Source organism: Delphinus delphis, chromosome 3, assembly GCF_949987515.2.
Source record: "Delphinus delphis chromosome 3, mDelDel1.2, whole genome shotgun sequence".
NCBI lineage: Eukaryota > Metazoa > Chordata > Mammalia > Artiodactyla > Delphinidae > Delphinus > Delphinus delphis.
The window spans coordinates 25,341,141-25,354,549 of NC_082685.1; the positions used below are offsets into that span (position 1 = coordinate 25,341,141).

Below are 13,409 nucleotides of genomic sequence, written 5' to 3' on the forward strand. Positions count from 1 at the left end.
TCATGCACTTACTTGCCATCCATATATCCTCTTTTTTTTTTTTTTTTTTTGCGGTACGCGGGCCTCTCACTGTTGTGGCCTCTCCCGTTGCGGAGCACAGGCTCCGGACGTGCAGGCCCAGCGGTCATGGCTCACGGGCCCAGCCGCTCCACGGCATGTGGGATCCTCCTGGACCGGGGCACAAACCCGCGTCCCCCGCCTCGGCAGGCGGACTCCCAAGCACTGCACCACCAGGGAAACCCTCTCTCTCTTTTTTTTTTTAAATAAATTTATTTATTTTATTTTTGACTGCGTTGGGTCTTCATTGCTGCATGCGGCGTTTCTCTAGTTGTGGCGAGTGGGGGCTACTCTTCGTTGCAGTGTGCGGGCTCTAGGTTCACAGGCTTCAGTAGTTGTGGCTCGCAGGCTCTAGAGCGCAGGCTCAGTAGTTGTGGCACACAGGCTTAGTTGCTGCGCGGCATGTGGGATCCTCCCAGACCAGGGCTTGAACCCGTGTCCCCTGCATTGGCAGGCGGATTCTTAACCACTGCGCCACCGGGGAGGTCCCCATATATCCTCTTTGATGAAGTGTCTCTTCCGATCTTTTGTCTATCGTGTAATTGGGTTGGTTGTTTCCTTACTGTTGAGTTGTGTTTTTTTTTTTTTTAATATATTCTGGATATAAGTTCTTCTTCAGGTATGCAACACGTGTTTTGAGGGCTACACCAGGGAAAAAGTTATAAGTGTCACTTCCAGGCAGCATGACATGCACTATGTAAATCTCTGAAGGAAATCTGCTTATTTATTTATTTACTTATTTATTTAAATTGTGATAAAATATACATAACATAAATGTTACCATTTCAACCATTTTTAAGTGCACAGTTCAGTAACGTTAAGTACATTCACACTGTTGTGCAGCCGTCACCACCATCCATCTCCACGACTCTTCATCTTCCCAAACCCATTAAGCACTAACTCCCCATTCCGCTTTCCCCAGCCTCTGGCAACCACCATTCTACTTTCTGTCTCTATGAATTTGAAAACTCTAACTACCTAGTATAAGTGGAATCACACAGTGTGTGTCTTTTTGTGACTGGTCTTTTTCATTTAGCATAATGTCCTCAAGGTTCATCCATGTTATGGCATATGTCAGAATTTCCTTTTTTAAGGCTGAATATAATATCACACATTTTGCTTATCCATTCATCTCTCAGTGGACGCTTGGGTTGTTTCTGCCTTTTGGCTATTGTGACTAATGCTGCTACGAAAAAGTCTGCTTTTAATTGCTTAACACCAGGCCACTGAGTATTAACTGGGTTTGGGATATAATCCAAAAGCCAAGGTCAGATGTGTTAGGAATGCTTTGGTTGCAAGTAACAAAAACTAACTCATGCTGACTTTAAATAAGAAAAAAGGTTTGGGCTTGTGTGTGTGGAATGTCCGGGATGCCAGGTCCAGGGGTTCAAGCAGTGTCACAGGACATGCCACTTTTCTCTCCCCCTGAGCTCTGCTTGCTTCTGTGCTTTCTACATCTTAAATCACGGTGTAGAGTTCTCCCAGCTCGCCACTGCAGTGGGGAAAAGGGTCTCTTTCCTGATCATGCCATCAGAAGTCCCAGAATTGAGTCTCATCAGCCTGGCTTGGGTGACGTGCCCATCCCTGAACCATTGTTGGGATCAGGGACTGGTAGATTCTGGTTGGCCGGGCTTGGGACACATGATACTCCCTATCACAAAGACTAGGGGCGGGAGAAAGGTGACCCTCCAAGGGAAATCAGGGGCTATTACCAAAAGGAGAGAGGAGGTACCAGATAAGGAGGAATACCGGATACCTGCCATGAGGGAAAAGCGAACTGCACAGCTCATGTGTGCCGGGCATTGGCAAAGCCCTATATGTACCTTAGTTATTGCAGTGAGTCCTCAGGGGAGATTGCTGTCCTCATTTTAGAGAGAAGGACACTGTGGCCAGAGAGATTGGTACCTTGTGAGTTTCACCAAACAGCAGGGCTGGCATTAGAACCCAGTGCATGGGCTCTTTCACCAGCCCCCAAACCGTGGGCAAGGCCAAAGCCCTACATTGGGACAATTCTCATCAAAAAGTTAGATCTGTGCCTAAAAATGCAGACATTGTGCTCAGAGGTTGATTCCAATAAGCCAGTTAGATCTGCTACAGAGTTCTTGTACCATAGGGACAGAACTTTAAAAATTGTAAACAGGGCTTCCCTGGTGGCGCAGTGGTTGAGAGTCCGCCTGCCGATGCAGGGGACGCGGGTTCGTGCCCCGGTCTGGGAAGATCCCACATGCCACAGGGCGGCTGGTCCCGTGAGCCATGGCCGCTGAGCCTGTGCGTCCGGAGCCTGTGCTCCGCAACGGGAGAGGCCACAACAGTAAGAGGCCCGCGTACCACAAAAAAAACAATTGTAAACAAGGGCTTCCTTGGTGGCACAGTGGTTAAGAATCCGCCTGCCAAGTTTCCTTAAAAAACTACAAATAGAACTACCATATGACCCAGCAATCCCACTACTGGGCATATACCCTGAGAAAACCAAAATTCAAAAAGAGTCATGTACCAAAATGTTCATTGCAGCTCTATTTACAATAGCCTGGAGATGGAAACAACCTAAGTGCCCATCATCGGATGAATGGATAAAGAAGATGTGGCACATATATACAATGGAATATTACTCAGCCATAAAAAGAAACGAAACTGAGCTGTTTGTAATGAGGTGGATAGACCTAGAGTCTGTCATACAGAGTGAAGTAAGTCAGAAAGAAAAAGACAAATACCGTATGCTAACACATATATATGGAATTTAAGGAAAAAAAAATGTCATGAAGAACCTAGGGGTAAGGCAGGAATGAAGACGCAGACCTCCTAGAGAACGGACTTGAGGTTATGGGGAGGGGGAAGGGTGAGCTGTGACAGGGTGAGAGAGAGTCATGGACATATACACACTAACAAACGTAGTAAGGTAGAGCTAGTGGGAAGCAGCTGCATGGCACAGGGATATTGGCTCGGTGCTTTGTGACAGCCTGGAGGGGTGGGATAGGGAGGGTGGGAGGGAGGGAGACGCAAGAGGGAAGACATATGGGAACATATGTTTATGTATGACTGATTCACTTTGTTATAAAGCAGAAACTAACACACCATTGTAAAGCAATTATACCCCAATAAACATGTTAAAAAAAAATAGTTAAAAAAAAAAAAAAGAATCCGCCTGCCAATGCAGGGGACATGGGGTCGAGCCCTGGTCCAGGAAGATCCCACATGCCACAGAGCAACTAAGCCCATGCGCCACAACTACTGAGCCTGTGCTCTAGAGCCCGCGAGCCACAGCTACTGAGCACGTGTGCCGCAACTACTGAAGCACGCCTAGAGCCCGTGCTCCACAGCAAGAGAAGCCACTGCAACAAGAAGCCCACACACCGCAACAAAGAGTAACCCCCGCTTGCTGCAACTAGAGAAAGCCCACGTACAGCAACAAAGACCCAACTCAGCCAAAAATAAATAAATAAATAAATAAATATTGGGAGATTGGGATTGACATGTATATACTAATGTGTATAAAATGGATAAGTAATAAGAACCTGCTGTATAAAAAAATAAATAAAATTCTAAAATTCTGGGTAAATAAAATTTTATAAAAATTAAAAGAAAACTAGAAAATATTACTGACAGAAATGAAAAAACACCTAAATAGAGTGACACACCTAAAAAAAAATAAATATAACTAACTAAATAAATAAATTTTTTAAAAATTTTAAACAAGAGATCAAGAATGAATTATGTAAGCAGAATTTTTCTTTTTCTGTTTATGGGTGTATGTTTTGGGTTGGTTTTAAAATCTTTGATGATTTTTTTTTTTCTTGTTTTTAATCCACATTGGCATTGTCCTTCACAGATAGTCATACAGACTTTGTTTATACATCCCCCAGGATGGGGACCTTCGGTAGGGTATTTTCTGGGACTCCATTTACTCATCTGGAAGGTGGGGCCATTGGGTTGGCTGAGTTCCATGGTCCCTTTCAGATATGGAAAAGCCCCCTTGCTAGTTTCCCTGCCCCTTTTCAAAACCATTTTCTGCACAGCAGCCAGAGGCATATAGATGGATATTTTTTTAAAACATACATTAAATTATGTCAAACGCCTCCTCCCCAGCCCCCTGCACCCCTCAAAACTTCAATAGAATAAAAATCCCTCACCGTGGCCTATAAGCCCTATAAGACCCTCGTGATACAGCTGCTGCCCCTCCTGGCCACATCCCCTTCCCTGACAGCTCTGTCCTGCCATAATGGTCTTCTGGTTCCTCAAACATTCCAAGCATTTTCCAGCCTGCGTGTCTTCATTTGTACTTTGCATTCTGTCTGGAATACACTTTCCTCAGCTCTTCCCCAAGCCAGTTCCTCAGCCTTCAGGTCTCGGTTCAAAGGCTGCTCCCTCAGAGCAGTTCCCTTCCAGGAACACCCTCCACCACCATCCCCATCCTGCGCTACCACAGCAGGCTTTGGGGTCCTTCCTAGCACTTACTGTAACTTAAATTATATACATATTTCCTCATCTGATGGTTTATTGCCCATCTTCCCACTGTCCAAGGGCAGGGTCCGAGGCTGTCCTGCTGCTCATTGTAACCCAGCACCTGGCAGAGGGCCTGGTACACAAGAGGTGTTTAATAAATGTTGTAGAGTGAATGAATGAATGGGAGCCACTCTAAATCGACACGCTGGAGGCTTGCTTAAGCAGCATTGATGTTTTCTTTCTCTCTCTCTCTCTCTCTTTCTTTCTCTTCGCTGCTGCGCATGGGCTTTTCTCTAGTTGCGGCTAGTGGAGGCTGCTCTTCGTTGCAGTGCGCGGGCTTCTCATTGCGGTGGCTTCTCTTGGCGGAGCACGGGCTCTAGGCGCGTGGGCTTCAGTAGTTGTCGCACGTGGGCTCAGTAGTTGCGGTGCACGGGCTTAGTTGCTCCACGGCATGTGGGATCTTCTTGGACGAGGGCTCAAACCCATGTCCTCTGCATTGGCAGGGGGATTTTTAACCACTGCACCACCAGGGATTCCCCTGTTTTCTTTTTAATAAGACTAATGACTATTCAAATGGCTTTGGAGACAGCTCTTTTTGTCGTAAAATCACTTTTCCAGGGTGACTCTGCCTCCCAAAGGATGCCCTGCCCTGTCTTTTGGCTCTATGAGGTACCCAGGACTAGTGGACACAAACAAGGCTGGGGGAGGTGGGATACCTGAATCCCTGGTGTTGAAATAGTCTGTCTTTCTGAACTGGGGCCAGGTAGACACTGGGGACTCAGAGTGAAGGGTACTAAGATTTCTTGAACTTTTCCTCTCTGCAAGGAGCTCAGAGCTTTACCTCTGATAATCATCACAATTCTATGTAAGATGGGCTCGATGACCCCGTTTTACAGATGGAAACTGAGGCCCTGGGGGTTACGAAATTGCGTGAGTCTAGAGTCCAAATGCCTTCCTTCCTGCCTTGCTTTGCTGAAATGAAATAGATGTTGGATTTAGGGTGGTTGTTCCTGGTGAACCCCTTAGCTGGGTATTCAGGGGCACCTCCCATCTTGTCTTGATTTGTCTTTACATTTTTCATCTCTTCTCACTTGGAAAATCTTCTCCCATAAGTCCCTGGTGTTCACAATGGGCTCTGGCTCTGGCCCCCCGTAGCTCCTCCTTTTCCTGTTTTGAATGAAGGTATCCTAGCAAGAACTCTTTTGGGAAGAGACTTTGTCTAAAACCGCTTTGGAAACCACTGCTAGGCGTGGTCCCCCATACTCCCTGAGCTCGTCTTTGCTCCACCATCATCCCTTACCACCGACGGTCTCTTCTTTCCTCTCCTGCTATCTAGATCTACATGTCCTTCAAGGTACACCATGATGACTTCAAGCTTCAGAGATCTCTCCCGCCCCCCTTCCTGCATCCGTCAGGACTAAATTACATGTGTCAGAAACCCAGCTTAAACTGGCTTCAGAGATAATCCCAGAGTGTGGGTGTTGCCCAGGATTTACTGGCTCAGGAAACTGAACAGACAAGGAGTAGATAGAGCTACAGGCAAAGCTGGACCTAAGGGGCAGACTGTGTCATCAGGATTCCACTGATACTGGCCTCATTCTCAGGCAGGCTCCTCCCAAGCGATGATGAGATGGCCCCCTGGCATCTCCATGTTGCATCCTAACAGCCTAGCAACCTCAAAGAAAGAGAGCTTATCTTTCTCAGGGGTCAGAGCAGAAGTCCCAGGGCTGATTCTTACTGGCTGTGATTGGCCCGGCGTGGGTCATGTGCTCACTCCTCAACCAATCACTGTGGACAGTGGTACCCACCTTGGTGTCTAAGGGACTGTGTTGAGGTAGGGAAGGAGGCTCCCAGGAGGAAAGTCAAGGCACTCTGGTTGAAGGAAAGGTTAATCAGTACTGGGCAAAAAATAACAGACGTCCCCTGCGTACATGTTACTTATCTTCACTTATGCACGTGCTGTCTCCACAGCTTACCCTCCACTCACAGAGGCAGGGACCCTGCCTGTGTACCCCCCTGGCCTCTTTAACAACACCTAGCCCCTCGTGTTTATACAGCATTTCTCTGTTTCCAGATAGCTTTCACATATGTATGTTTTAAGTGTCAAAATTACCCTGTAACCACAGATAATTTGTGCAAGCCAGGAATGGATGTGCTGATCCCTTCTCCCTTGAGTATCCAGGTGGTGTCCAGGGCCACCAGAGCCCCCAGCCAGATGCTGTGACCTCCTGCTGCCACCTTGGTTTGCCCGAATTTGTTGTCAATGCATTATTTTCTGTGTGTGCTGTGTGTGCTGTGACAGAGATTGAAAACGTGGCCCTGTGGTTTATAAAGTGGCTGCCTCCATCCTCCGTCTTAATCGAGTCCTCACACTATGCCGGGAGGCAGCGGAAACAGATGCTGTTAACCCAGTTTACAGATGGAGAAACTGACATGCAGAGGGAAAAGATGAGTCAGCCCAGGCCCTAACTGGAGAAAATGGCGTGATGGCGTAGCTTATGAGAAATACAAGAGAGCTAAGAGCCGCAGGTTGCTGTGCCTTCTGACAAGTCCAAGTTTTAAGAATGATACTGACAAAGGAGCCAGCCCTGGGGCTCTCTGAATTGAGTGGGGGGTAAGAAATCGTGAGATTAACGGCGTCTCCTGAGATGAGCAGGGTGCTTATGCTTTCCTATACCTGATTTCATGGAATCCTTTGCACAACTCTCAGAGGTGGGGGTATTTAGACCTATTTTATTGAAGAGGAAGCTGGGGCTCAGAGAGAGCAAGTAACCCGTCCAAGTCATACCGCTGGTCAGGGGCAGAGCTGAGATTCAAACCCAGGTCTTTCTGACTCTGAACTGCTTTGGTCTTGAGTCCTGGAGATGGAAAGACCCCCTTGGTGTTCACGCCTGTCTCCATCCCTCTCTGCAGGTCTACATCATCCGTGTCACGTGGTCCAGCGGCTCCACGGAGGCCATTTACCGGCGCTACAGCAAATTCTTTGATCTCCAGGTAAGGATTTGGGGTCTCCGGTGAGCTGCAAGGTGGGGAAGAGTTTATTTGGACTTACTTTCCACTTTGACTTCACAGCCACAGTGTTCTTGTTTAAAATGATGTCTATGCACTCACCTCAGCAGCACATATACTAAAATTGGAATGATGTAGAGAAGATTAGCCTGGCCCCTGTGCAGGGGTGACACGCAACTTTGAGGAGCGTGTCTGGGGACACGCTGGGGACATAAGTAATGGGCTGTATTGCCTTATGCTTTAATATTCAGTATTTTCCAAATAAAGGCTCCTGTTGAGTGCTCCAGACGGAGGCTGACCTGGAGACCGTTTCTGTTGGCCTTGAAGTGCAGATCTTGAACTGGTGTAGTCGTGTTGAGTGCGTTCAGACCTCGTGGACCTGTTCTGCTCTCAAGACAGACCCACGTCTGTTGCCTCACCTTGGCCTCCTCTTCCCATCAGCCTCCTTGCTCGGCTCCTAAAATGCCTGCCGTGCTCCCAGGGCACCGTGCTCGCCTTCTCCTCTCCTCTGAGGCCTTTGCATTAGCTCTTCCTCACCTGGAACACCTCCTGCCCCCTCCAGCCCCCTCGTTGTCTCATCCTCTGGGAAGCCTGGTCTGACTTCATTCCCTGGCCAGCGAAGGCCACCTCCTCTGCACCCCACAGCTCTGCATCCCTCTCTCCTGACTCTGTATTGAAGTTGTCTGCCTGTCCCCCTCTAAACTAGGACTCTCATGGGCAGGAACCACATCTTCATTATCCTCTCTTTCCTTCATGTTTTATTCAAGGACACTGTATGTATCCAGTGAATGTTTGGTGAGTGAATGAATGAACAAACGAACAAACGAAGGAATGAACTATAACCCCCATGAGCACCACCAGTCTCACAGGAAGCCTATGTGGACAGCTCTGTGTCAGCCCCTCCCCAGGAGGGTAAAAGATCTCTAATCCATGGGTCAGCAGCCTTATCCTGACGTCACCAAAGGCCAGCAACTCAAAGCAAGTGTGTCATGAAAAGTCACAGTGCCTGATATGATGTAACAAAGTTCTTTAGAAAACACAGACCTCAGGAGGAGATGGGAACTTGCCCAGCTTCCTGAATCCATGAGTGTTCCCTGCCGCTTGGTGAGGGGCTCACATAGCTCTCAGGCCAACGTAAGGCCTCATCGAGATGACTGTCTTCTTTCCCTCTGGGTACCAGTTAGGATCCTTTGTTTGCAAGGGACAGAAACCCAACTCAAACTGGCCTAAGTAGATGGGGGGATTTAGGGGGCTGGTGTGACAGAATGTCCTGGGAGAAGGAAACTGGCAGGCTTCAGGTGAAGCTCGATACAGGGTTCTCCTCTGTGTCCTCTCACCCAGATTCTTCCTCTTGTTCTGAATTCCCAGTTTCCTGATGTTGCTTTATCCTCAGATCCCACATGGTTGCACAATGCTCTGGGCTCACACTTAGCAGGAAAGAGTGAAAGGTCACTTTGCAGAAGTCCCAGCAAACACAGTGTTGTGTTTCATAGGCTCATCTCGAAGCCAGTCGGTATGGTTGAGGAATGTGATGGCCAGTGGGCTTATCCGGTCCCTGCTCTGCCTCTCAGTCAGGGAGGTGGGGACTGAGACCTGGAGAGAACAGCTGTGATCCGAGGTAGAGAAGGCATGGTGGGGACATCAGGAGACAGCCCGGGTCCTCCACACACCAGCCTGTCTTTCTGCCTTCCATGTTCTCTCTGGAGGTGATATTAACCACCGTCATCCTTGGTTGAACAGACCTAATCTGTTCCTAAAAATGTCAAAGAGAGAATTTTCAGAGCCTGTGCGCCAATATTTTAAAAGGGGGAGGGTAGATAATAATGTGCCCCTAACCTGTTTCCCCAGTATCACCAAACAATCTACATTATAAATTGCCAAGTCATTGCATACTGGACAGAAGTTGACACCAGTTACCTAATTACTTAATATGTAATGAACTCAAAAGTGACGTTTTGTGTTCACTATGCAACAAACCAAACAGTATCATATACAAATGATATTTTTCTTCTGGTCTGCAGCAAACATGTACCAATGTCAGTACCCAAAGAGGCTCTATGTTAAAGATGTTAAGATACCATCTAAAAGGGACTTGGCAGGAGCAGACACGGGCATGGGCGGGGGAAGGGCTGACCCTGGAGGAAAGGCAGGAAAGACGATAGCAGTAATGCCCAACACCTCCGAAAGTGGTCCTGCGTGAGAAAGACAGATCCATACCCCCTTGCTCAGATGCAAGAGTGATTGATGTGATCCATTTCGGCAGGTCTTTAGAGCGTGGGTGTCGGGTAGATATTTTGCAAGTCGCTAGACTGATTTTTCATGCACCGAGGGTCCATGTTACAGGGGCAGCAGTGCTACCTATATTTTTGCTTTCAGAGGCCTCTTGCCTGCCTGATGCTTCCAAGAAGGAACAGAGGGGGCAGAGATGAGTGACATGGGTGATTGCTAGCCTAGGGCTTATTGGCACCCACAGAGCAGACACCCACTCAGCTAGCTTAGGCAGAGAGAAGTGGGGGTGGACTGATGAGAGGAGGCCAGTGTGCCCCCACGGAAACCAGAGCCGGGAGTACAGCCGGCCTCACAGGGGCCCAGAACCAGCGACAGAATGACCCACTGGAAGCCTGGCAGCTCCCGGGCCGTGTGTCCCGTGGCCACAAGCTCTCCCATCGAAACTGCTCCCTTTCCCGCCAGCCCCTCTGGACCAGCTTCTTCCGCCAAACAGCACCTTCAGTCCCCAAGTTGAAGTGCCCTTCCCTGGGTCAAGGCACTGGAGTTGGTGGGTTCGGCTCCAGTCTCTGGGAGAGAGCATCTGAGTGTCAGCCTCCTGGGTCAGAGTCCACCCCCCCGAGCCTGCTAGCTGTGGCCAGAGGGGTGGGGCGGGTGGGACAGCATCATCTAGAGGAGGAGATTCAATGAGAAGAGGGTGGGGAAGAGGCCCTGGTGGCGCGGACAGAAATGCTCGCTGCTGCCCTTTGGCAGCCTACGGGCCAGGCGGTGTGTGGGGAACTTGCCTGTGTTACCGAGTTCCCTATTCCAGCCTCGCCCGGGGCTTCAGACCTTGACTTCTGGGGTTAGGCAAACCTGGGTTCATTCACATCTCAGCTTTGCCTTTTCAGATCTCAGCTCAGTGTCACCGCTGTACGTTTCTGAGCCTCAGTTTCCCCATCCACACACTGTATTAAGAATGAAAGCACTTTGCTCACATCTGCCGTGACAGTTCAGTCAGTTGTGCTTTGCTCGGTAAGCGTTATCTGTCATCTGCTGTCGCTCTGCTCACATGGGATTTGCCCAAGGTGACATTGTTTGGGAACGTTTTCGAGCCAGGGTTGGATCACAAGGCATCCTGGTCTGAAGCCTGCATTCCCTCCACTCTCCTGTTCAAACTCAACTTTCTTATTTCTACCAGAACTTAAAAGTGAGGCTTCCTCCCCTCCAACCCCAGCATAATTAGTAAGAATTGGAGGTTTGCTGCAACATAAATAGCTGCCTTAGAGTCTCCTCCCGTAACAAAGTCTTCTAAAGACGGGGCTTAAGCCAGCTTTAAAGAGTCCCAGATGGGCAACTGGAGTGGGAGAGTCCTGGAATTCCAGAGGGTCCTGCTGTCCTGGAAATGGCCTGCCCTGCCCCCGAGCCCCGCACCTGAGAGAGGGAAGCTGGAAGAAGGGGCTGATCCCAAGGACCAGGCAAGGAGGCCGGCCCGCATGGGGCTGCGACACCCTGAAGTTGGATGGTTTCATGATTCCTCCCTCCCTGTCTGGCGAGTAGCCTGGGCTTTTGCAGCAGTAACTTGGCCGAGAGCATGGGGAGGGTCAAGCTTTCGTGGAGGAGCAGCTCGGCCAGTGTGGCGTAATGGAAACAGCAGGCGACTCAGTCAGGAGACTTGGGGCCCAGCCACCTGTTCTGTGTGGCCACGGGCACACCCCTTAACCCCTCTGTGCCTGATGGTGATTTCTTCATCAGTAGCATGGGGCTGATGCTAGGGAAACAGCTGGCATTCCTGAGGTACTGCCTGCTCAGCATCAGGATGTAGTGACTCATTTAATCCTCATGTCAAGCCTATCAAATGATACAGATGAAGAAACCCAGGCTCAGAAAGGTTAAGTCATTTGCCCGAGGTCACACAGCCGATGAGCATTAGAACTTGGCTTTGAAGCTGGGCAGGCAATACCGGGGTCCACAGTCTTGGTCACTCTGCTCTTACCAGTGGCTACTTCACGAGGCTCCTTTGGAGTTAAAAGTGATGATGTGTGTCCGGAAGAGGCAAATCCATAGAGACAGAAAGCAGATTAGTGGTTGCCGGGAGCTGGGGGGAGGGAGAAAGGAGGAGAGACTGTTAATGGGAACTGGGTGTCTTTTTAGGGTGATGAAAATGTTCTGGAATTAGATAGTGGTCATGGTTGCACAACCTTGGGAATATTCTAAAACCCACTGCATTGAACACTTTAAAAGGGTGCATTTTATGGTATGTGAAGTATATCTCAATTTCTTTTTGTAAAAAAGTGATGATGTGTGTGAGAGCAGTTTCTGGGCTGTCGAGCCCTGAGCTAGTGTCAGCTGTTGGGATTATTGATAGGCGTGGGTTGCTGCTAGGAATTGGCATGAAGATTAGAGCAGGCGGTGATGCCAGTTTAATAGAGTGGTTGAGACGCTGGGCTTTTATCCAAATGCTGCCACTTCCTGGCCATGAGACCTTGTTTTAGTCAGCAGTGTTTTAGTTGCAGATGACAGAAACCCAGTCCATATGGATTATTCAAAAATTACATTGATTAGCTAAATGGAACTGAGAAGACTAAGGGTACTTGGCTTCAGGTATGGCTGGATCTAGGTGCCACAGGGTGAACCAGGACCTGCCTTTCTCCACTTCTTGGTCTCCTCTGTGTCCAGGCAGGGTGTTGTCTGGTATGGTGGCAGCCACAGCTCCCAGCTGTATCCAGCGGTCAGCTCAGTGACTTCAGAGAAAAAGAGAACACCCCAACGGTTTCAGCACAAGTCTCATTGGTTCCTCTTGGGTAATGGCCAGGCCAGTCAGGGCCAGCCCAGGAACTGGAGTAGAATCAGCATCAATCCATGCTGACTAATAGAGGAGTAGAAGATTCCCCAGAGGAGATCAGAGACCTGCTGCCAAAGAAGGGAAAATAACCTGTAGATGACAAAAAAGTAAATGTCCCCTCTGGTGGGGGCAGGACACTCAGGCAGAGGAAGCAGTCTGCAGAGAGGCCGCTGGGGTAGAAGAAAGGAGCATCACTCAGGCTCCTACATGGGAAAAGAAACTCACAGTCAACCAGCAAGAAAGTCCCCTTTCTGACAGATCACCTTCTGATATGATTTCCCAACTCCCTTGTCTTAGGAAAGCTGGACTCTGATAGTCATGCCTACCACTACTGGTTAACATCTGGCAACGTGTCTCAGTCACGTGAGGGCGCTCTGGCAACGTGTCTCACTCACGTGAGGGCGCAGGCGGTAGAGCCCTGGGCTTGGAGTGGGAAGACCTGGTGTCAGGTCCCAGCCCTCTGTCTGACTGGCTGTGTGGCCTTGGGCAGGGCCCTCAGCCTCTCTGAACCTCTCTTTCTGCCCTCATCTGGGCACACTCTGGAGAGTCTATCAGAGTGTAACAGAGGGAGCTGGCCTCTGAACAGGGCACTGGGTGGGGACAGGAATGCCTGGAAAGCTGAGGGCAGCGCCTAGCAGAAATGTGGTTGGTTGAGTGACGTCATAACAATATCGGCAACTGTTTACTACAAGGCACTAGATGTCCATATATACGCCATCTCATGTAGTCCTCACTTAGAGGCCTGAAGTCAGTGTTGTGTCCACGTCACAGATGGGGGAAGGGAAGCTCAGAGAGGCAGAGTCACGTGCCTAAAGAGGAGCATGGCTGGACTCAGGCCCAGGTGTGGTTGAGT

The 13,409-nt window shown here is 49.2% G+C and overlaps 1 protein-coding gene and 1 pseudogene across 2 annotated transcripts in view; both read left to right on the plus strand.

The window, feature by feature from the left end:
* Window positions 1–13,409, plus strand: part of SH3PXD2B (SH3 and PX domains 2B) — a 113,734-nt gene that overhangs the window by 25,498 nt on the left and 74,827 nt on the right. For both annotated transcript variants that reach the window (XM_060008384.1, XM_060008385.1), the window contains exon 2: window positions 7,411–7,491. In XM_060008384.1, the coding sequence (XP_059864367.1) occupies window positions 7,411–7,491 (81 nt within the window). The remainder of the gene's footprint in view (window positions 1–7,410; window positions 7,492–13,409) is intronic.
* On the plus strand, window positions 7,601–7,700 carry LOC132423750 (U6 spliceosomal RNA; annotated as a pseudogene).